Source organism: Macrotis lagotis, chromosome 6 (genome assembly GCF_037893015.1).
Source record: "Macrotis lagotis isolate mMagLag1 chromosome 6, bilby.v1.9.chrom.fasta, whole genome shotgun sequence".
In the NCBI taxonomy this organism is placed as follows: Eukaryota; Metazoa; Chordata; class Mammalia; order Peramelemorphia; family Peramelidae; genus Macrotis; species Macrotis lagotis.
Window position 1 is genome coordinate 165,621,068 of NC_133663.1, and position 24,329 is coordinate 165,645,396.

Consider the following 24,329-nt stretch of genomic DNA (forward strand, 5'->3'; position numbering starts at 1 on the left):
CATATTCTTTTTTTTTTCCAATAAGGTTTTTGCAAGGCAAATGGGGTTAAGTGCCTTGCCCAAGGCCACACAGCTAGGTAATTATTAACTGTTTCAGGTTGGATTTGAACTCAGGTACTCCTGACTCCAGAGTTTGTGCCTTTTCCACTGCACCACCTAGCCATCCCTCCTGTTCATATTCTTGAAGATTACTTTCATATTTCCCCAACCTCTGACACCTCTCCCACCTTCCCCTCTCCCCCCACCCTCATTCTTCCCTCATTCCCCCCTTTCCACTCCCTGCTTTTTTCCTGGACAAAGCCCTTTCTTCTCCAACCTAAATATGCTCAGTTCCTTTAACTTTAATCAGGGTTCTAAACCATTCTGGTTGTCTTTCTAGATATTCCCCTAAAATTCCATTACTGGAAATTCCCCCCACCCCACCATTTACAACCTCCTGGACAGCTGTATTAATGCTGAGGGATTAATTAACCTTCTTATCTAACATCTTTCCCCACCCTCTTTTCTGGATCTTTGAATCTTGATCAAATCAGTTTAGACTTTTGCCATGGTAGGATGTTAACTCCATTTTCTCTCTTCATTTATAACTTTTAGAACTAAAATGCCCCTCCCTTTCCTATGTGCAGTGTTCCCCATTGAGGGGAGAAACTAAGTAAATGACTTAAAACGGTTATTGTTATATAAATAAGCCCTTTGTAAATGCTTCATTTGTTCCTTCTTTCCTGGGGTGCATGTCCAAGAGACTATCACTTTCTACTTTATTTGTTATGTGTATTGTAAAAAAAAACAGTTAATGATATATTGTCTCACACAGTTAAGTTTAATATTGAGGGTTATAGACTCATTTGATAATATTCTTGGAAATTGACTGATATACTGATGGTTGGGCAAGGAATTGTGTACTATGTTGGAGGATACAAGGAGAAGGACTTGACACTTGAAAACTTGAGTGGTTTTGAATTAGGATGGAAGAAAAATATTCTTCTCTGATTAGAGGGGTCAGTATTAAACCACTATAAAATGTCTAAAAACAGGCTTGGAGTCAGAATAAATTTGAAAAGAGAGTAGTTTTTGTATAGAGAGGAATCAAGCCTGACTGTGGAGCAGCTGTATTAGGTATCTTACTTTTGTTTAAAATAGGTGGTTCAAATGAACTTGGGTCTTCATAATTCTGTACTGGATTTAGAGTCATGAAGACCTGAATTCAGGTTTTTGCTTCAGACACTTATAGCTGTGACTCTAGGCTAATCACTTTGCACTCTTTGCCTCTCCATCTTTCTTTATCTGTAAAATGTGATTGATATAGCACTTACTTTATAAGGTTGTTGTCAAGGACACATGAGATAATAATTTGTAAATTAAAAATGCTGAATAAACATTAGCTATTATTATTGCTGTATATGTTTTAAAAATCTCTTTTATTTAATAGAAAATTATGATATCAAGTTTAAATAGAGAAAACAGATTTTTAAGACTGTATTCTGAATTTTGCATAGATTTTTATTTTTAAGTTTATGTGTTACACTTTTTTTGTTACGCAATTGAAAAATATACCTTGGGAAAAGGCTAATTAAATTAGATAAAAGTATTAATTCTAGAAAAGTATTTTTTGTTGGCAAACTTTTATGACTAGGATTGTGCTGGCAGTCTGATATTATTTTGAAGAAATTAAGAATGAGTAGAAAACACTTATGAAGCTGAGAGACAGGAAAGTTCACTTGTACATTCCACATTCATCTCTATATCCTCTTTCCATTATGTAACATTTAGTCTTTTGAGAAACTGACAATTTTTTAACATACAATCTTGTTTTAATATAATTGGGCTATTATTTTAGATAATTAATCATAAATGACATTAAATTTCCTTAAAGTTGGGATAATTACTTAAGGAGTTATAACTCAATCCACATAAGAAAAATTCACTTAGGGAAAAGATGAATAAGTATAAAATGCGAACTTGTTTTAAATAATTTTTAAGATTTTCTCGTTTTTGTACAGTGATATTGAACTCTTTAGTCATAGACTTTAATTTGTACATAGTCCTGACCTGATGCTGTTCAGGGACACTCATTGTATCCCTTCATTAAATTCACTCTAATTATCCCCACCTTCCTGGGGAGCCTTTTTAGAACTGGTCATGAATATGTGTTATTAAGTATTAAGATACTTGTATATCTTGGTTACAATGTGCCAAAGTAGTTTTAGGAAAGAAATTTACACATAGATGATGAGTATAGAAAGGTCATTGTTTGCTATGAATTTATTTAATCAAATATACTTTGAATGGAATTGAAATAGGCTTAAGTCATTTTGACAATGATTTGACCTTGAAATGAAAATGATCATTATTATAGTTCTTTAGATTTTGGATTTTGTTATATATTATACATTGTTCAAGTGGTCATGATAATGCTGATCATTTTTGAAACAACATGGTTTTGTGGTTTTATACTTTTAAGGTGGTAGTAATTACTTTTTTCTAGGAGCATCTGTCAATGCAGAATTTTGTCTCTTCAAGGTTCATGTGAAAATGGCGGATGAGGCTGTCTGTGTTGGCCCAGCTCCCACCAGCAAAAGCTACCTCAACATGGATGCCATCATGGAAGCCATTAAGAAAACCAGGGCCCAAGCTGTGAGTCTGAGCGAATCGATCTGCTGCAGCTGTTTTATAGATAGTAAACAGAAAAGCTAAGAGTTTGCATTTTTTTTAAAAATTAAAAAAAAAAGAATGATTGACTATGTTGTTATACTTTGTTCATGTCACATGAGTTAAATGTGGCCGAAATCACTCCTGGAAATCAAAGGCTTTGTAGCATCTGGCAGTGCTGGTCGCCGATCCTGCAGGTGGCTGCTGGATTCAGCTTTCACACCAGGGAGCAGCTTCAGTTCATTTCCAAATTCCCCCCTGCTCCCCCCCAAAAATACCAATTAGTTTTGAGCATTAACTCTTTCATTGTCATAACAGTTTTTAAAAATGTTAGAGTACAAACAGGATCCCCAAAGGACTTTTGTTTGGATTCAGCTTTAATCCTTTAAAAATTATACACACATAATTACACTTACAGAAATGTAAGTCATGCATTCGATAATTTAGTTATATGATTTCAACAGACTGCACATTAATTTAGATGGATAAATGCAGGCTGCATAGTCCTTCATTCCTTTCCTTTTCCTTGATTCATATTCCATTTAAAAGAAATGCCTGAAAAAAGCAATAAAATAAAGAGGGTATGATAAGAGGAATAAATGTTTATGTATATGAATAGATATAATTTTGCCATCATATATTTAACTTTGTAATGTTTTGAAATATGCAGAATCATTTTTAAAACTGAATGAAAGCAATGAATACTAGCAATTAGTTTGGTGTGCCTCAATTAGCATTTAAATTTCTATTCAAATAAATATTTTAATGATGCTTGTTTAAATAAGAAAATCTGAATTTATGAACACATGTTTCAGATATTTAGTTTATTTATAGTTAATGAGCATAAAATATTTTAATGTTTTAAATATGGCCTATCATATTGGTTTTAGTTAATTGTTTACATGAAATTAAATTAGTGTGATGGAATTCTCTGCTTATGTTGCATTCTGAATTTTCCATCTTATAAAATAGTAGCATGCAGAGAGGCAGCATGAAGTAGTGAAAATAGCATTGGACTTAGAATCAGAAGGCCTGGGCTTAAAGTTTCTGTTTTGATAGTGATAATCTGTAAACATTAGATAAATAATCTGATTTGGTTAAAGCTTATCCATAAAATGAGAATATATATATATATATATATATATATATATATATATATATATATATATATATATATAGTACAGTTTTTATCAGCTTTTGAATATACTTAGCAAACAAGTAAACATCTTATGATATGGGATTTTTTATTTTTAATAATATAAATGACATTAATAAATGTACTCAGTTGAAAACCACAACGCTTTATAATCTTTGTACACTGTATAACCCTGGATTGTGAGTCACGTGTTTTAGTACTTTAAGCATAATTTTCTTACTAGCATGTGCAATGCTGAACAATAGAATGTTGACTACCATTATGTGTGATGAAATGTAATAGAGTGAGAAATTATGGTATTGGAAAGCTGATGTCAAATATAGTAAAGTATAAATTGAATTGAATTTTTTTTCTATTTTTATTTTTTAAGGTACATCCAGGATATGGGTTTCTTTCAGAGAACAAAGAATTTGCTAAGTTGCTGGTAAGTTTTGTTGTTGCTTCTTGTTAGATTATTTTTTATTCTTATTCTTATTTTTAGTTTTTGCAAGGCAATGGGGTTAAGTGGCTTGCTCAAGGCCACAGAGCTAGGTAATAATTAAGTGTCTGAGGCCGGATTTGAACTCAGGTACTCTTGGCTCCAGGGCCGGTGCTCTAGCCGCCCCTGCACCACCTAGCACCCAGATTATTAATTAATATTTTGCATTATGATGGTAGGATGAATGTATTTCATTTATGACAATGTTATTAATCTCTCCCTAAATTTTAAGGGTATAATGATATTTTTTAAAAAATTAGCATTTCTACCTTTTTTTAAAAAATTTTTTTATTGAAGGCAATGGGGTTAAGTGACTTGCCCAGGGTCACATGGCTAGGTCATTTTTAAGTGTCTGATGTCTCATTTGAACTCAGATTCTTCTGACTCCAAGGCCTTTGCTCTATCCACTGCTCCACTTAGCCACCCCTGGGTCTAATGATATTTTGAAAATACTTTGCAAGATTGAGAATTTAAGTAGTCTTTAATTTGAAATTGGAAGCTAATTTAGCAGTGGAATAGTTATTAAAATCTCCTTTGTAGCCAGAAAATAATCTTTAGTTTAATAGGGCAGCTAGGTAGTACAGTGGATACATGCTGGGTCTGCAATCATTATCTTGAGTTCAAATGTTGTTTCAGATACTTATTAACTGGATGAACAAGTCACTTAATTCTATTTACTTTAGTTCCACATCTGTAAAATGAATTGGAGAAGGAAACGACAAACCATTCCAGTATTTTTGCCAAGAAAACCCCAATTGGGTCCACAAAGAGTTACTAGCCATAAATGAAGTGACTGAACAACAACCCAAGTCATCTGATAATTTTCTCTAGTTTGTAACTTCAGTCTTAGAATTATAAAATTATTTCTTGGGTTGTTTGACATGTGTAGATAGTGGAAGGTACAAGACCTGATAATCATGCAATTTTTTTAATAAATATATTAGAGGAGAAGTGTTTTTTGAGTGAAAGTGAAGTTAGGTAAAAAGTGCCAAACAGTCCTGGATTTTTTTTTCTGAATTTGACTTTGATTATGGTAGATGTTCAACAGTTTTATACCCATTTTAAGATAAAATAATGATAATTTAATGATTTGAACAGGGTTAGTAGAGTTTTAAAATTCAGGACAAGTGTAAATGTTAGTTTTACTAGCATCTCATTTTATTACTAAATTCATAATGACATTAGAAGGAATCATATATTATGAAGTCCACACAGTTTCTTTTCTTCCGAGAAAACTAAAGAACAAAGAGTTCGTGACATAACCAGTTTCCCAAAACTAATTAGCATCATTGTGTATCTGGTGAAAGTAAATCACATTGAAATATAATTCCTAAATTCAGATTTTAGCTGGTGAATCTAGTATAAATGTGTAGTACTCATTCATTCACTGGTACCCTTCTTGATTCTCTTTCAGTATTGAGTATCTCTGCCCCTCCTCTGTTTCAGTTCTATTTTCTTATTATATATTAATTTATTTTTTATTTTTTCCAGTTATATGCAAAGACTGTTTTTAACAGTTATCCTTCAACCTTTTGAGTTCCATGTTTTCTGTCATCCTTTCTTCCCTCCCCTCTCTCCCTGTGACAGGGAACAATCTGATATAGGTTGACATGTATAATCATGTTTAACATATTTCTAGCTTAGTCATGTTGTGAAAGAGGAATTAGAACTAAGAGAAAAAAACCATAAGAAAGAAAGAAGAAACATAAAAGAAGTTTGCTCTGCATTCAGATTCCATAGTTTTTTTTCTAGATGTGGATGTCATTTTCCACAACAAGGATTATCTTAATCACTGAACTAAAGGAGAGGAGCTCTATCATAGGTGGTGCAGGAATAAAGCATTGTCACTAGAGTCAGAAAGACAAGTTCGAATCTTGTTAGATAATTTAGATAAAATCCAGTTACCATTAAAAAAAAGACCATAAGCAAATACATCCTAGTTGATAGATGAATAACTGCATCCCAGAGAATGAATGACTTCCTGATTGTTGTACTGTGATGAGTCAGTACAGGAATTTTACCCAGTTTATCAGGCTGAAGAATTTTTTAGCTGGAAAACAGTATACATGTAATATATGCTTAACATTTATTATTCCTTCATTCATTCATTCTACCCCAATAGAATAACTCCTAGCCCCACTACAGAGGAAATTGTCTCATTCGTTGTAATTGTATCTCCAGCACTTAGAAAGATGTATGACACATAGTAGGCTTGTAATAAGTGTCTGGTTGATTTTGATCAATGAAGTTGTTGGTTAAGAGAGACATATCAGAGTATCTATTTGGCTACTTTCCTGGTTTTTATTTGCTTTATTTCCTCTGGAGTTCTATAGAAATACTTTTTTTGTTTTTAAAGGATTATAATGAAAATTATTTTGTGTAGATTTCATAATCTAATTTTAATATTGTCTATATTGTCATCATATTTTTAAAACACAAGTTTGAAAGAAAATTTGAAGTGTTTTTTTGTGTATCAGGTGCATATATATTTCATGAATTGGACTGGTGTAATAATCTTTGACATTTTTTATTCTGGGAGAAATTATTTCAATAACTTTTTATTCTGAAAGACGTTATTTCAATTTATTATTCTTTAGTTTCCTTTTCTGCAAAATAAGACTTTTCAAATTATTATCTAAGGACCAATTCAACTCCTTAGATTCGGTGATTTTAAATAAAGCCCATATGCCATGTAATGTATGCTTTGTAATTTGTATTTAATTCCTTTTATTATCCCTTTCAAAAATAAGTCTCCTAGATAATATTGGTTGGTTGTTTTTAAGCTTGGCCTTTTTGAGACATCTGATATCCATAGAATAGGAAGCAAGGATTTGTGCTGAGCAATTAAAGCCAAGTAAGTCATTGTGTTGCTTATCTTGATGAGATAGGAAACAAGATAATTTAAATTCTGGTAGTCTTCATAAGTATGCTGGTGAAAAGAAGAGAAAAAAATGGACATTATACAATAAAGTTTGATACCTCATATGCTATAAATATTTCATAAATAGTTATATCATTTTCAGTGGTATTATTTTAGGACAGTATTGCTTTTTAATTCATTTGTTATGTTAAGTAGTTCACTGTGATGATTTTACTTAATATGAATACCTCTTTGCTATTACATTTTTTGGGGGGGGTGGGGTTTGCAAGGCAATTGGATTAAGTGACTTTCCCAAGGTCACACTCCTGAATCCAGGGCTGGTGCTCTTATCTACTGCACCACCTAGCTTCCCCTTCTATGACATTTTAAAAGGAGTTTGTTCATTGCTTATATTCCTTGTGACCCCCCCAAAAAAAATTCATGTTCTACCCTAATATTTTTACTTCTTTGATCATTTTTCTTTTTGTGCAAGGTGGTACCATTCTTCTGATCACCCAGGTTCCTAATTGTAGACTCATCTTCAGTTTTTCCTTCTTCTCTTAACATCTCCACTTCTAGGTCTTCCATGCCAGGTCCCATGTCTTTTTGTCTGTATGTCCATGAGGGCAGGCATCTGTTTGGCATTTTTTTGTGTGTCTAGCATTTAATACAGTACCTGGCACACAATATGTGCTTATTAAATGAATGAATGAATGAAACATGAGGAGGCTGGACCAGATGATCTCGAGGATCTTCTCTAGCTTTAGATTTATGATTATTTGTCTCTTGAATGGATAGACGCCATAGAAGAGTGTTATACTGGTTTATTTATTATAATCTCATTAGTACTTATGGATATGCCCTAGATTCTTTTTTTAAAAAAGATTTTATTATTTTTGAGTTTTACAATTTTCCCCCTCATCTTACTTCCCTCTCCCCACCCCCCACAGAAGGCAATTTTCTGGTCTTTACATTGTTTCCATGGGGTATGTATACATTGATCCAAATTGAAAGTGATGAGAGAGAAATCATATCCTTAAGAAACATAAAGTAAAAGAGATAGCAAAATCAGATAATAAGATGTCAGTCCCCCCCCCCCCCCATTAAAGGTGATAGTCCTTCATTTTTTTTTTTTTTTTTTTTTAGATTTTTGCAAGACAATGGGGTTAAGTGGCTTGCCCAAGGCCACACAGCTAGGTAATTATTAAGTGTCTGAGACTGGATTTGAACTCAGGTACTCCTGACTCCAGGGCAGATGCTCTATCCACTGTGCCACCTAGCTGCCCTGTAATAGTCCTTCATTAAGTTTCCTTCCCCCTTCCTCCTTTGATTTCTCCCCAACAGTTTTCTAAAAAAAATTCCCTTGTAACATGTTTGCATAGTTTTGCAAATAGATTTGAAAATAAATGCCTCATTCTATACTTCTACACTTATCACCTCTTGAAGAGGTGGGAAATATTTCATCTTAGATTCTTTGAAGACATGGTTGATTATTGCATTGATAAGAGTTTTGTCAGTTATTGTCAGTATTGTTAGAATTCGGGGGGGAAAGCATTTCCTTTTCAATTGAAAGTACTAAATTATTTGAAAACTTTGTTGAATAAAATTATTTTTCTTATTTTGATTTTATGTAGTTATTATTACTCTGTGACATTTACCATTAAACTTTTTTTTTTTTTTTTTAGATTTTTGCAAGACAATGGGGTTAAGTGGCTTGCCCAAGGCAAGGTAATTATTAAGTGTCTGAGACTGGATTTGAACTCAGGTACTCCTGACTCCAGGGCCAGTGCTCTATGTACTGTGCCACCTAACTGCCCCTACCATTAAACTTTTAAGTAGATATTTTCTAAAATGTACAGACAATTAGATTTTCTTTTGGACTTAATTTTTTTTTTTTTAAGATTGTTGCAAGGCAGTGGGATTAAGTGGCTTGCCCAAGGCCACACAGCTATGTAATTTTATTGTAAGTGTCTGACACTGGATTTGAACTCAGGTACTCCTGACTCCAGGGCCAGTGCTCAATCCACTGCGCCACCTAGTTGCCCCTGGACTAAATTTAATCTAAGGTAATTGTTAAAAATTTTGCAGCATGCAATATGCTTAGTATATGCTCTAAATGGAGGCTATCCTTTTTGTGGCCATATTTGTTTTCTCTCTTAGTGTGATATTTTTCTTAGACATTCTGCTCAGTCATGCTCTAGCTATTAGTTGAATTTAGGTCTTTAGGAAAGCCGACAAATTTTTCAGGATAAAAACAGTGTCATTATCCTTAAACCATATATTTTTATTTTTAAACACAATGTTTTGAGACACAAGTCCTGCCTTTTTATATGCTGTTGCTAATTAAAATGTCAAGGTTTATGTAAAATATACTGTGTAAATAAGTAGATCTATTATTTATCACTGTGTTTAACTGCTAATATTTCATCTTAGATTTCAGTAGAAGCAACTTATGTTAGCAGAATGTCTAACTTTTCTGAATCGAGCATGTTAAAGTTTGATAGTTTACCTATTGTGAAATGGCATAAAACTTCAAATGCTAATGTGCTAATATTCCTTCAAAAAAGAGGTGATGATAGAAACTTTTCTAGTACAAATAGTATTTGTTTAGGTCTAAATAGTGATGGACTTAAATGTCTAGAAAAAAGCATGCTTTTATGCATTATAACTAATGTGTTAGTGATTGTCATTTATCATTATAGATCGTCATAATAGTATTTAGACTTCATAGCTTGATGTGGTTGACTTGGAGAATATACTAAGCTTGGTGTCAGCCTCAAATTTCATTTTAGAATACAGCAGCAGGGCCATTCAACCATTGTCTTTGAAATGTGCCCCTAATATGGGGCAGTAGGGGTCACTTACTTCTTTTCATATTTATGACATACATACTCTGTTCTCTTTACTACTAAAAAAAAATTCCACCTTTGACCATTTGAAATCCCCACATATTTTTAATGCTTTTTAAAAATTCTTAAAATTTAAACATTTTATGTATGTTTTTCCAACTACATGCAACGATAGCTTTTGCCAATCAGATTTCTTTGGCAAGGTTTTGAGTTTTACAATTTTTCTTCCTCCCTTCTTTTCCTCCCCCTCCTTAAAGCAATCTGAAATACTAACTTCATATTTATAACTATGATAAACATAGATCGTTATTGAACATGTTGAGATCTCCACAGTTTTAAGGAGCCATAAATGGGTCTTAGTTTAACAGCCTTCTTATTTTCATTTTTTAGTAACCTAAGAAACACTTCATTCCTTTTTTTCCCCCTTTTCTTTTTTAATTAATTAATTTATTTTTGAATTTTACAACCCCTCCCCAAATCTCACTCCCCCTCCCAGAAGGCAGTCTGTTAGTCTTTACATTGTTTCCATGCTTTACATTGTTTCCATTGATCTAAATTGAATGTGTTAAGAGAAATCATATCCTTAAGGGAAAAAAAATATAAGAGATAGTAATATTACATAATGAGATAATGTTTTTTTTTTTTAATTAAAGGTAATAGTCTTTGGTCTGTCTTTAAACCCTGCAATTCTTTCTCTGAATAGAGATGGTATTCTCCATGGTAGATACCCTGAAATTGTCCCTGATTGTTGCACTGATGGAATGAGCAAGTCCATTAAGGTTTGACATCACCCCCATTTGCCGTTATGGTGTATAATATTCTTCTGGTTCTGTTCATCTTACTCAGCATCAGTTCATGCAGATCCCTCCAGACTTCTCTGAATTCCCATCCTTTCTGGTTTCTAATAGAACAATAGCATTCCATAACGTACATATACCACAATTTGTTCAGCCATTCCCCAGTTGATGGACATTACTCAATTTCCAATTCTTTGCTACCCCAAAGAGAGCTTCTATGAATATTTTTGTATAAGTAATGTTTTTTACCCCTTTTTCGTGATCTCTTCAGGGTATAGACCCGGTAAACACTTCATTTCTCAATATTGTGAATTAAACAACTCTTTAACCATCCATGATTTAATCATCTATCTTTTAAAAATTCCATTAAAGTGAACGTTAAAATGATGGTAAGAAATTTGTTTTTTTTTAAGAGCATGTACAATTTTAAAAGAAAATTTAGCTTAGAACAAGTTTAGTTCTGAATTTTATTTGACATTGTTCTGTTTTATCTACTCTATATAACACGTCACATTTAATATAAAAAAATTGTTGAAATAGGTATTGATCTTCATGGTCATTCATTCCCCTTCTTTCTAACCTCAATTTATTCAGTGCTAATATAGTATTTTGATTGTGGTAGTAGCTTGTCCATTATTAGGTTTATTAATTCGGTTACTACTTGAAGTGTTGGTAGTATACTATTATTTGTATTTTCTCTGACTGGTTCAGCACACCATTGAATCACAGAATATAGAGTTGGAAAGGAGCTTAAAGCCTTAAAACTTAAAGGGAGCTTAAATTTCAGTTCCAGAAATGTTTACTGGCTTACCCCAAAGGCTATATAGATACTAAGTAGGATAAACAAGAGTTAAGCGTAAGCTATCTCTGATATGTCATATTGTCCATTCACTTCAGAATTGAAGTAGTTTCGCTTTTTGAATCCCATTACTTTCTTTTTTTAAAAAAAATATTTTTGGGGCAGCTTAGGTGGTTTAGTGGATAGCGCTGGCCCTGGAGTCAGGAGTACCTGAGTTCAAATGCAGCCTCAGACATTTAATAATTACTGAGCTGTGTGGCCTTGAGCAAGCCACTTAATCCCATTTGCCTTGCAAAAACCTAAAAAAAACATTTATTGGTTTTCCAGTTATTTACAACAGTAATTTCTATCTATCATATTTTGTAAGGTTTTTGAATTTTACAATTTTTCCCCCATCTCCCCACAGAAGGCAATCTGATCATCTTTACATTGTTTCCATGCTATATATTGTTCAAAATTGAATGTGTTGAGAGAAAAACATCTTTGAGGAACAAAATAAAATATTAGAGATAGCAAAATTATGTAGTACATAAGACTTTTTTTTTTAATTGAAGGTAGTAGTCTTTAGTCTTATGGTATTCTCCATCATTAGAGTCCTTGATTATTGCACTGATGAAATGAGTAAGTCTGTTAGGGTGTACAGTGTTCTTCTGGTTGTACTCATCTCACTCAGCATCAGTTCATTCAAGTCCAGTAGTGGTATTGCTGGATTAAAGTGTATGTGCATTTTTGTTGCCCTTTGGGCATAATTCCAAATTGCTCTCCAGAAAGGTTGGATGAGTTCACAGCTCCACCAATAATGTATTGGTGTCCCAGATTTCCCACAACCCTTCCAACACTGATCATTGTCCTTTCTGGTTATATTGGCCAGTCTGAGAGGTGTGAGGTGGTACCTCAGAGCTACTTTCATTTGCATTTCTCTACTAAGTAATGATTTAGAGCAATTTTTGATATGACTATAGATAGCTTTGATTTCCTCATTTGTAAATTGTCTTTGCAGATCCTTTGACCATTTGTCAATTGGGGAATGGCTTGGTTTTTTAATAATTTGACTCTGTTCTCTATATATTTTGTAAATGAGTCCTTTGTCAGAAATACTAGTTGTAAAAATTATTTCACATTTTATGACATTTCTTTTGATCTTGGTTATAGTAGTTTTATTTGCATAAAAGCTTTTAATCTGGTTTAGACTTTTATTTTGCAAGGCAGTGGGGTTAAGTGGCTTGCCCAAGGTCACACAGCTCAGTAATTATTAAGTGTCTGAGGCCGCATTTGAACTCAGGTACTCCTGACTCCAGGGCCAGCGCTATCCACTGCACCACCCAGGGCTGGTGCTCTATCCATCAGGTCACCTAGCTGCCCCTAATTTGTTTTTAATGATGTTCTCAATCTCCTCCTTCTGTAGATGTGACTGGTAAACTATTCCTTCATCTCCTAGTTTTCTCTTAATGTTGTCTTTTACTTCTAAATCATGTACCTCTTTTGATCTTATCTTGGTATAGGGCATTATTTTCTTTTTTTTCCTTTTTGATGCTCTTGCTGTTATAATTTCATTTTCTTTTTAGATATGATTTAGACATGAGTGAGATATTCCCTCTTAAGAGTTAACATTCCTAGTGAAGTCCTCTCAGGGTTAAAGATCATTAAAACAAAGACAGACTTTTACTCTTAGCCTTTTATTCTTAGAAAAAAGAGGGAGGGAGACCTTGCATTCTAAGCCAGGTATCCTCCTGCATCTGTTGGGGGAGAAACAGTGGACTATTTGCAGAGAGACCTTGCATTTTTTGTTAGTCACCTATTTGATGATAAAACTGTTTTAACTGGGAGAAAGGTAGACTGTTCCCATGAAAAAAACCTTGCATTCCAATGAAGCCCATAAGACTCCTCTTGTTTGATGATAAGTAGAATGTTCCTAGACCTTGTGTTCTAAAACAAGTGCATTACTTCAGTAAGCTAGTTATAATCCTGAAGGTTATTCTCACCATTTTATGAAAACCTTTCATTCTTTTCTTTGTTGCTGGGGTATATTTTCACAAGTAGAATGTAACTCTGAAGACTAAGCAAGGAGTCCACAGAGAGGGAGGATAGAAGGAGGGGGGAATCTGCTAGGCCATCTAATCTTGCTTGACTGGCAATTCAGGGCATCTCCTTGATCTTCACTACCTTTGTGAGACTTATTTTTGCTCAGAGGAGTCTCAGTATTTTTTAAGTGGATTTTTATCCCACACAGACATGTCCAAAAGAGACAATGTTAGTACTTTTACAATTCCAAAACATATTTTATTTAAAGTTTTGCATAAAACAACTCAAGATTCTCCTGAGAACTGTGCCCAGGAGACAAGGGGCCTGGGAACTCCAGGGCTGGAGGCGGTGCGGGCCCACCTGGGTCTCTGCCCAGCTGGCCCAGCTTGCAGGGGTCAAACCCCCCCCCCCAGCTTCTGTGGCCTTCTGTGGGGTCTCCTGTAGGGTCCTCAGGGTCTGAAACCGCCTAGTTCCTTAGCTAGCCCTAAAGGGGGGGGGGGAGGCTGGAGCTTTGCTGGAGCTTTTGGAGGGCTGCCCTCATGGCTCTGCCTATGACCTGAAGGGAGGGGCGTGGTCCAGGCCGGGCCCAGCCCCCAGAGTCCAGTCACTGGTGGCCTCTAGGGTGGCCTGCTCTGATGCCAACAATCCAACATCACTTCTGGCTTCTTTTGCCTGCCTGAAGGTTTTTAAAAGTCCCTTCCCCTTCACCTGAGCTGCTTCTGCTAGGACTTTATCTAGTCCCAGGAGGGCAGCTAGATGGTGCCCTGGATAGAGGAGTAGCCTTGAAGTCAGGAGGATGGGAATTCCACACTTGACACTTAGTAGCTGTGTGACCTCGGCAAGTCATTTAACCCTGATTGCCTTGCATCTTTGAGAAGGAAGGACAAACATCATCATCATCTTCTTCTAGTCTGGGGAGGGATCAATCTTTCGGGTCATCCTGAGGTTATCAGTAACTTGATATCAAGCAGATTAGGCTGCTGTATCATTAGAGCCAGTTGAGGCTCCTAGATTCCCTCCCTTCCTAGTGAGTTAAGGCATTAAGAGCTTACAGTGTACCTGGTACTATAATTCAAGCAAAAATGACTAGCTTGTGCCCCTCCACAGCTTGCATTCTAATGGGGAAGCCAGCAGAAGACAAGGAGTTGTAAAGGAATGTGGGCCTTACTTGTCCTTTTTTCTGCCATAACTAATTCTATTTCTTGTCTCTTATTTTCTGCAGTTTCTTTTTTCATTAGCATCTTTTTGTCTGATAGAATTCTTTCAAAGCACACACCATAATGACAACCCCTCCCCCATTATTATTTCAGAAATGGAAATAAATTCCAAGAACTTTGAAAGAAGTGATTGCAGTGGAAGGGATGGATTAGAAAAGTGCAGAATGTTATTATATTGCAGAACAACTATCATCAAAACTATTTGGTACTGGTTTTAAAAAGTCATTAGCATTTTTTAAGCACTTAAGATTAAGCATTTAAGTACTAAGTCCTAGAGAGGTTTCAAAGAATGGTGTATATATATATATTTGACCCTTCTTTCAAGAGCTCAGTTTCTAATGGAGAAATATATATGCAAACAACTAAATATAACGATAAAGGGTTAGGTTATTAAAATGTGGCCTGGATCCTCCTGTGGTCAGCTTTCTGGTCCAATTAGTCCTCTCTGATTGTCTTTATCTCTCTCTTTATCTCCTTTTCTCTTCTATGTCTCCAGTCTACCAAGCAGCTTAGCCTTTTGTTATTCTCCCTGTCTTAAAGTGCTTGTTGTCCTTTTTGGAGGCGAAAAAATTTTAACCTGTAATATTTGTAATATTTTATAATAAAATCCTGAGCAAGTTTTAAATTCCCAGAGAGCAGGTGAATTCCTTAGTTTTTTGGTAACCCTAGTTGGCTAAATGGACAGAATAATGCACATAATATGGTGGAGGCAGGAGTAGGGGGTAAAGGGCCATATTCCTTAACCCTCTCTGTCTCTTACACGCACACACAATCTCCTCTATATCCTATCTCTGTCCCTCTGTCTCTTTCTCTGCCTCCATCTGTCTCTGTCTTTCACACACACACACACACACACACACACACACACACACACACACACACACACAGAGACAAACAGACACAGTCACAGAGATGGCATCTTAGAAGTCAGGAAAGACATTAGGACAGGATGAATAGATCTGAGACTCATCCTGTAGCAATAATAATTGAATTTTTGAGAGGTAATGAGATCACCAAGTCAGGTAGTTTACAGCAAGAAGAGACTCTAGTACAGTCTTCAGGGAAAACCATGGTTAGGAGAATCACCACCAACCTTGCATCAGTGTTGCAGTTTTTCCACATTCCCTCCAACATTTATTATTTTTCTTTTCTATCAAATTAACCAATCTTATAGGTGTGTTTCAGAATTGGCTTAATTTGCATTTTTCTTATTTGTAGTTGATTTAGAGCATTTTCCCCCCCATATGACAATAGAAACCTTTGATTTCTTTGTCTGAAAACTGCCTGGAGCAGGCATTTATTAAGCACTTAGGGAAAGATGTGGAAAAGTTCTCAAATGAGAAAATTCAGAGACTGAGCTAAGGAAAGTTTCCTGAGGGATGAAAAAGTTTCCAAGATTTGCTAGAATGAGTGACTTGGTGAATCAATTAGAAAAATACATAAGAATCATCTTGCCCACTTGATATATTTCTAATATAATTTTTTTAGTGAATTCATTCAGCAGTTTTGTGACTTTCTCCAATTGTTTTCCAAATGTGAATAGTAATCAAGGCGGTGGATAGTAGGAATGCTCCAAATTTGGGACTTGGCAAGGTATACATGATAACAGGATGAGATAGCGGTTGGGATTGAGTTCAGAAACCAAGAAGGGGGTAGACAGTGAAAGGTGATGACCTGGAAAAAAATTAGGGGTATAGAGGTTGGTGATCATAATGTAGATATACAACTTTAGGGATTGTCAACCAAATGAAACTGAATGATAAAAAGATTATGATCTTAAGAAAGAACAAGAGTTCATGATCAGTAGTGGAACTCTTTGAGGGTGATGATAATGTTGCCGCTGGTTGCTTGCCCTTGATTACTGCCTGTGATGAATCACGTTTCAGACCCGGGAATGCAGGTTTTGGAAAGAAGATATTTATTAAAAGAAGTTAGAACACATTAAGAAAGTAATAGAGGGATGGCTAGGTGGTGCAGTGGATAAAGCACCGGCCCTAGAGTCATGAGTACCTGGGTTCAAATGCAGTCTCAGACACTAATTACCTAGCTGTGTGGCCTTGGGCAAGCCACTTTAATGCCATTTGCCTTGCAAAAACCTTTAAAAAAAAAAAAAGAAAGTAATAGCAAAATTAAGAAGAGCTTAAAAAGAAGACCAGGTGGATTGTGGATTAAACTGGGCAGACCAGCTGACCAGGGTTTCCACAGGAGTCTGGAAGGTAAAAGATGGAGCCCCTTCCTAGATCTCCTTACATTCTCCTTCAGAGTCCATTGGGAGTGGTGGTGACCTGGGAGTGATCCATATCCTGCACTGGAGATTTTGCCTTTTGGGGAGGGGTCTCTTTTGAGTGGTCTTGGGTGCTTCCAGTGCCTGTACCCCCTGGTAGCCCCTCCTGAAGACAATGCCATCCAAATCAGGTTGAAGGTCAGGCCCTCAGGTGAGGCCTAAAATAGATGAAAAAGGAAGAAGGAAGATTCCCTTAACAATGCAAAGAAAAGATTTACATCTGAACCCAACACTCCATTTCTTTACATCAGTAAAATCAGATGACCCTTTCTGTCATATGCTGAGGTAGAGAATAAGAGTAGGTCAAGAAGGTGATGATGAGAAATGAGTAAACTGAGGAACTGATTGATAGATTGATATATTAGTCACATAAGATCCATAAGCAATTCACCTCTTTAATAGGGTGTTTGAACAATCCATGGTTTCCTGTTACTTCAGTAAGGATTCACTATCAGTGAGTCCTTCCAGAAGCATTAAGTCCTGGCTGCATGCTTAAGGCTGTACTAAGACCTGCAAAAACCAGAAAATGAGAATGTTCTCAAGGAGAATATTACATTTCTAATGGAGATGACACCTTAAAAAAGTACATGTGAGACGCATACAGAATATAAGGATTCATACGGAATATAAGGATGCATACAGAATATGCATACAGAATATGCATACAGAATATGAGGGAAATGCTTAAATGGCTGGGAGGAGGAAGAGGAATGGGAAAGACTTCCTGCAGAAAGTAAGGTTGGAGCCAGATTTGGAAGGGAGCCAGAGATGCCTAAAGGCAAAGGTGAGTAGGAATAACCTTCTGGGTGTTGGGAGCAGTCAATGCCAAGGCAGAGAGATGGAAGAAAGAGTCTTGTGGAAAGAATAAGACATAAGGCATGGCCTCAAATGGACTATTACAATAGCCCTGTGTGAAGTGATAAGTTTAGCATGTTGTCAGTGTCTGAGAAGTATAGAAAAATAGCCATACTTTGACAACAGATTGGATGGGAGCATGGGTGTGACATGATTGAATGAGGAGTTGAAATTGCCACCTTGGTTGTCATACTGGGACAATGAAAAAATGTTTGTGTCCTGGATTGTAATAAAGTACTTATGAAGAGGGGAGAATTAGGGAGTAAAGATAACGAGTTCAGTTTTGAATATGTCAAATTTTATCTATCTGTGGAACATCTAATTTTAGATGTCCTACAGGATGCATTATTAAAGAGCAGCTAGAGTTTAAAGGGCAGCTAGGAGGCCAAGTGAATAGAGCACTAGACCTAGAGTCTGGAACACTTGAGCTCAAGTCTGATGTCAGATACTTACTGGCTTTTTGACCCTGGGCAAGTCATTAGTTTTGTTTGCCTCAGGGCAGCTAGGTGATGCAGTGGATAGAGCACCAGCCCTGGAATCAGGAGGACCTGAGTTTAAATGCAGCCTCAGACAGGCTTAATTATTTCCTAGCTGTGTGACATTGGGCAAGTCCCTTAACTCCATTGCCTTAAAAAGTTTTGTTTGCCTCAGTTTTCCTCATGTGTAAAATGAACTGGAGAAGTAAATGGCAAAGCATTTCAGTATCTTTGCCAATAAAACCCCAAATGGGTCACGACTGAACAACAATAGAGTTTATTGAGGGGGGAATAGGAAAGGTGATGTGGACTGACCTATGCTTGAGAAAAATCGCTTTTGAACTTGAGTAAAGGATGAATTAGATTTGGGAGAGATAATACTGGATGATGAATCTGACAACTGTTGCCATATTTGAGGCAAGAGTTGATCAGGGTTGCTGCTGTGTGACTAGGTAGTAAGTGGAGTAGATGAAAGATATATCTGAAGGTAAAAACAGCAAAGGTTGACAGCAGATTGCATATGTGGGATGAGTGAGAGTTAGGAGTCAAGGATGCCTTTTAGGTTATGGTCCTGGATGACTTCAAAGATGATTCTCAACCCTAACAATAAAAGGCAGCATCAGTAGAGTTGAAGGGTTTTTGGGGAATGGTCATGAGCTCTGGGTTTTTTTTTTTAAAGGTTTTTGCAAGGCAATGGGGTTAAGGGACTTGCCCAAGGCCACATAGGTAATTATTAAGTGTCTGAGGCTGGATTTGAACTCAGGTACTCCTGAATCCAGGGCCGGTGCTCTATCCACTGTTCCACTTAGCTGCCCCATGAGCTCTGTTCGAACATTGAATTTGAGATGACTTTGCTGCATCTCCTTTTAGATTTTCAAATAGTAATTGGGTGTTGTTGATTTTACTTGTGTAACATCTGTTACCTATATCTCTTGCTTTCTTGCTACCACTCTGTGCAGACCTCATCACCTCTTACCTAGATGATTGTGGTGGCTTCCTGGTTGACCTGCCTGTTTCAAGCTCTCCTGACTCTGGGCCAAGTACTGTGCAATATTGCTGTGGACTGTGATCCAGTGAATCATACTATCTATGGAATTTTCTTGGCAAAGATACTGTGATGGTTTGCTGATTTAATGCCAAATTTGAACTCAAGTCTTCATAGCTCCAGGCTCAGTGCTCTATCCATTGAATGACTTAGATGCCTCCTAATTTTCCTTTGGTCAAATAAGATTTGGAAGTTCTTCCCTTTCTGCCTCCCACCAAGTCATTTATGTCTATAGGATTATTGAAAACTAAGTCCTTCCTCCCTCCCCCTCATTTCATAGATTATGAGGTTAATTTAGCATGGTTTATAAATATTGAAAATTTTTTCTGACCACAGTAGTTATGGAATAATTTATTCCCCCATTCTGAATTATTGCAAAGTTGCTACAGTAAATATCAATTTATCTAGGATCTGAATAACTCAAATTCTTAAGACATCAGAATTTCTTCATGATAATGTTCAATGAATGATGAGATGTGCATAAAAGTACTATAATGTAGCCAGATGATTTGGCACATTACTTCATCTTACTAGACCAGTCTCAGGTTTTTTCACCTGTAAAATCACTTGACTCACATGACCTGCTCCTTTTTTCTTTTCTTTTCTTTTGGTTTTTGTGGATCAGTGGGGCTAAGTGTGATTGCTCAAGGTCACACAGCTTTTAAATATTAAGTTTCTGAGAGTGAGACTTGATCAAATTTGAACCTAGATCCTCCTCATTCCAGGGCCATTGCTCTTCCTGTTGTACCACCTAGCTGCTCAATGATCTACTTCTCAAAATACTTCCATTTCTAAAAATTAATAATCCCCTAATCCTATTAATAGTATTTTTAGGACATTTTTATTCTTTGCTAATATTTATATGCTATATTAACTGATGCCTATCTGTTGAGGATCACTATATTTTACTCTGTATGTCAGTTTTTAAAGCTTTGACTGCAGTTGATAATGTTTTTAAAACGATTAGACAATTTTCCTATTTTAGAAATAAAAAGAAATCTTAAAATTTCATCCCAATGACATTTCTCTCTTTGAATTAAAGATTAGTTTGAACTGAATGGATCACCTGGTTTTGATTATATTCATTGTCTCAATCAGGCATTCAAACCTTAATATAAAGGCAGATGTTTTATTATGTGTTCTGATAAAGAACCTGTTCTCATTCATTTTATAGTACATTTCTGATACCTAAAGTAATTGATTTTTTATGATTCACATTTTCTCTCAGTATACTGGCCAACTTTTCTGAACTTCACTAAATCATTAATGTGATTCAGAGAGAAATGCAATGTGTATATACCCGTAACCACACTATTTCATGAGTGAGTTCACTCAAATTTTTACTTCAGTGTGTGACTATTCCACCTTGGAGAATATTTGCTCATATACAATTGAATTGTTTTCAATGATTTGAAATCCTGTGTTATTAGAAACTAGAATAAAGTAATAACTTTTGGAGTAGTATTATAAACCTCAACTAAATTTAGTCTAATTCTATATAATTGTCTTGGGAGATGGAAGTGTAAAAGCTTTGTGTTTTTCTTAGGTTCTCGATCCATTGGTGGTGGTGATGATGGTGGTGGTGGTGGTGGTTGTAGTAAGTTCTAGTATTGTTTTATAGCCAGGTTCTTTAATTGATATTGAATGTGGCTTTCAGTACACACAGGGTTAAATGAAAAGGTTGTAGTTATCTAGTGAGCATTTTTCCTTTAATGTGCTCATTAGCAGTGGCAAGTCCAGGTTTTAGCACATGTCAGTAATTTACATTTCATTGCTTGAGTGGCTGCCCTTGTTCAAGAGTTGTTTCTAAGCCTGATGAATATACTTGTATTGGGAATAAACAGAGTAGAAGAATTGAAAGCCAAATACCCTGCCAGGCTTTTCAGTAGGTTCTGAAGTTTCCAGTGGATCACTGATTAGCAATGCATGAAGCAGTATGAAAAATGCAAAGATAAGGCCTACAAAAGTTGCCACAGGTAGGCTATGCCATTAAAACTCGCCCCCCTCCCCTTCCCCTCCCCCCCTTAGCTAGTTTTGCATCCCATCCTCTCTAGATTCCCTTTTTTTGGGATAGATCTTCTCTTAATTGAAATATATTGTATAAATTATTATAACATCAACCAGGTTCCTTTGTGCACTTCTTACTATTAAGCAAAGTCTGATTGTTATGCAATGAGTCCTAAAGAAACAAAGAGCTTGATGGGCTTTACAGCTCCCTGGGATCAGATTATTGTGATTGGAATCCCTGTGAATATTTTCTGGGACTCATTTCTTCCCCATTGCCTGATTGATATCAACCTTTTCTTGCTTTTGAAGACTTGCGGAAATGTGTCCTGGGAGGCAGTGGCAGTGGGTTTGGCAATTGAGCTGTAGGTCACTTTTTCTTTTTGCAAACATGGGGTGTAGAAAGGTACAAAAGTTTTCTTCTAATAGAAAAAGCCTAAAATTGTTTCATAAAAAAAAAAACCTTATGACACCAAAAGTTATTGCAAATGTTTTCATGCACAGATGGCAAAATCTGCCATATTTAGGAGATTATTAATTTATTAACTAATTGTTAATATTAACTAAAGGTTATGCATTGCCTATGCAGAAAATAAGCATGAATTTATTAAAAAATGTATTTTTGTTAAGTTGTATATGTATACTTTTTAGATTTTAAATCAAAATTCCATTTCTCTTGTGATTGTTGAAGAAAAGATTTTTTTTTTTTTTTTTTATGTTTTTGCAAGGCAAATAGGGTTAAGTGGCTTGCCCAAGGCCACACAGCTAGATAATTATTAAGTGTCTGAGACCTATCTGAACCCATGTACTCCTGACTCTAGGGGCCATGCTTTATCCACTGCTCCACCTAGCCACCCCTGAAGAAAAGATTTTTAACACCAGTTCTAAAATCTTTAGGCAAGTTAAAGTGCACAGAGCAAATTGTATCTGTAAATTATTATGTGCTATTAGAAAGCTTTAAGTGAAAGTCAACATTCAAGTTTCAGTGATTTATATTGGATAACCACAATTAAGCATTTAAGTGTTCTAAATTTTAAATATTATGTTTTATATATATATGTAGAGAGAGAGTTGTTGAATTTTAAGAAGAATATCTTCACTAAAAATATTACAAAGATGGACTTTTAAACATCTAATTGAGAAAATAGATGAGAATTTAGGTGGCAAAACATACTTTTCTGATAACTTTCAACTTCGACCAATATTATCTACTATCTGCCAAGTTATTCTGGTAGATACTTAGTGCTTCAGGGATTATAAAGATGAAACTCTGTATATTCACTCAGGTATTATTGTGAGATCATTAATTGCTCAAGTTTCAACTTTGTAAATGTATACAAAATAAACTTGCACTTTTTAAATGAGGACACTGAACTATTCTGTAACTGCTAGTTTTTAGAAATTCATACTCTTAAAATAATGGTTTTTGAATTAGTCTAAGATAACTTTATGCTGGGATAGTAGTTTCTAATATTTCTTGCAGATTTTTGGAGGATATCAGTAAGTTTTGAAGTATCAGTTTTTAACTATCAAATCTTGCAACTACTGCTAGGAAAATGAGACATTTAATTGTAAAAGAATTTGAGTTCAAATTAAAAGTTTATTTGATGGTTTGTTTTCCTGTGATTCTGTAAAAATTTGATAAGATATGAATTATCAAATCTTGCAAAATAAAATAGTTGACTGACTAAAATGATCCTATGAAAATGGACTGATGAGACAATGTTAAAATCTAAATTAATTGTTCATAGATTTCATTCTTCCATGACTGTAGAAAAACAAAGTTTTCCACAGTACCGTTTTTTTTCTTCCAAAACAGTATTTTTTCTTGCTGTTTCTTTTAATCCTATTTGACTCTTTGTGACAATTCTATGGAGTTTTCTTGGAAAACGTACTGAAGTGACTTGTCATTTGCTTCTAAAGTGTGTTCCTATTTTACAGAAGAGGAACTGAGGCCAGTGACAGCCAGGGTCACACAGCTAGTATTGTTCTGAAGTTGATTTTGAACTCAGATCTTCTTAACTCCAGGCCGGTGCACTACTTTTTAACTACTCAGGTGCTCCATTCAATTGCTACTTTAGTAGTACTTTTTCATGTAAATATATGACTGGTATAATGACTATTCAACTTGTTTTGTTACCTTAGTGTAGTAAAGGTCAAGCTTCATTCAGGGAGACATTTCTAAGTTTTTACTAGTTTAGTTAACTTCTTTAATGAAGAAGTTGTTTGATTTATTTTTCAGTTGCATATACCCAGTTTTGTTTTATGAAGCTGAAATGCCATAATTTGCTTTTAGTTTTGTTTTAAACATATCTTCTTCTTATGCAGAAAAAGGTCTGTGTGTGTGTGTGTGTGTGTGTGTGCTCGCGCGTGCACGTGCGTGTGTTGCCTGTGTGTGTGTGTGTGCATATAGCCTTGTTTTTGTGGAGGTTGGAATGTGTATGCTGTAAACCTTATTGAATACAGTGTCAGATTCCATCACTGCATTAGATTTCTTTACCTTTTTTAATAGCAAGGAGTAGTCCTTACCACATCAGGTGGTTTGTTGGGGAGAGGGTGGATGTATTAAATTACAGTGATGATTAAGAGTAAATCTGAAAAATGACTGATAAAAAATCAAAAGGCAAAAAAATAAGACATTCAGGAAATAACATTTTAAAATATGGATGCTTAACTTAAAATCTGATTAAGATATATGTTTGATAGAAAATACTGAATATTCGTTCAGTATTTAATATTCCTAAACTATTTAACATATAAATAAGAGCAAATTTCTTAGATTTATTTTTAAAGCATAAGATCTTAGCACACTTTATCCCGCATTTTCAACACTTGTAG

The 24,329-nt window shown here is 35.3% G+C and overlaps 1 protein-coding gene across 3 annotated transcripts in view; it reads left to right on the forward strand.

The window, feature by feature from the left end:
• The window catches only part of PCCA (propionyl-CoA carboxylase subunit alpha), a 556,428-nt gene that overhangs the window by 117,616 nt on the left and 414,483 nt on the right, over positions 1–24,329 (forward strand). For all 3 annotated transcript variants that reach the window (XM_074191968.1, XM_074191970.1, XM_074191969.1), the window contains exons 5-6: positions 2,521–2,634; positions 4,176–4,229. In XM_074191968.1, the coding sequence (XP_074048069.1) occupies positions 2,521–2,634; positions 4,176–4,229 (168 nt within the window). The remainder of the gene's footprint in view (positions 1–2,520; positions 2,635–4,175; positions 4,230–24,329) is intronic.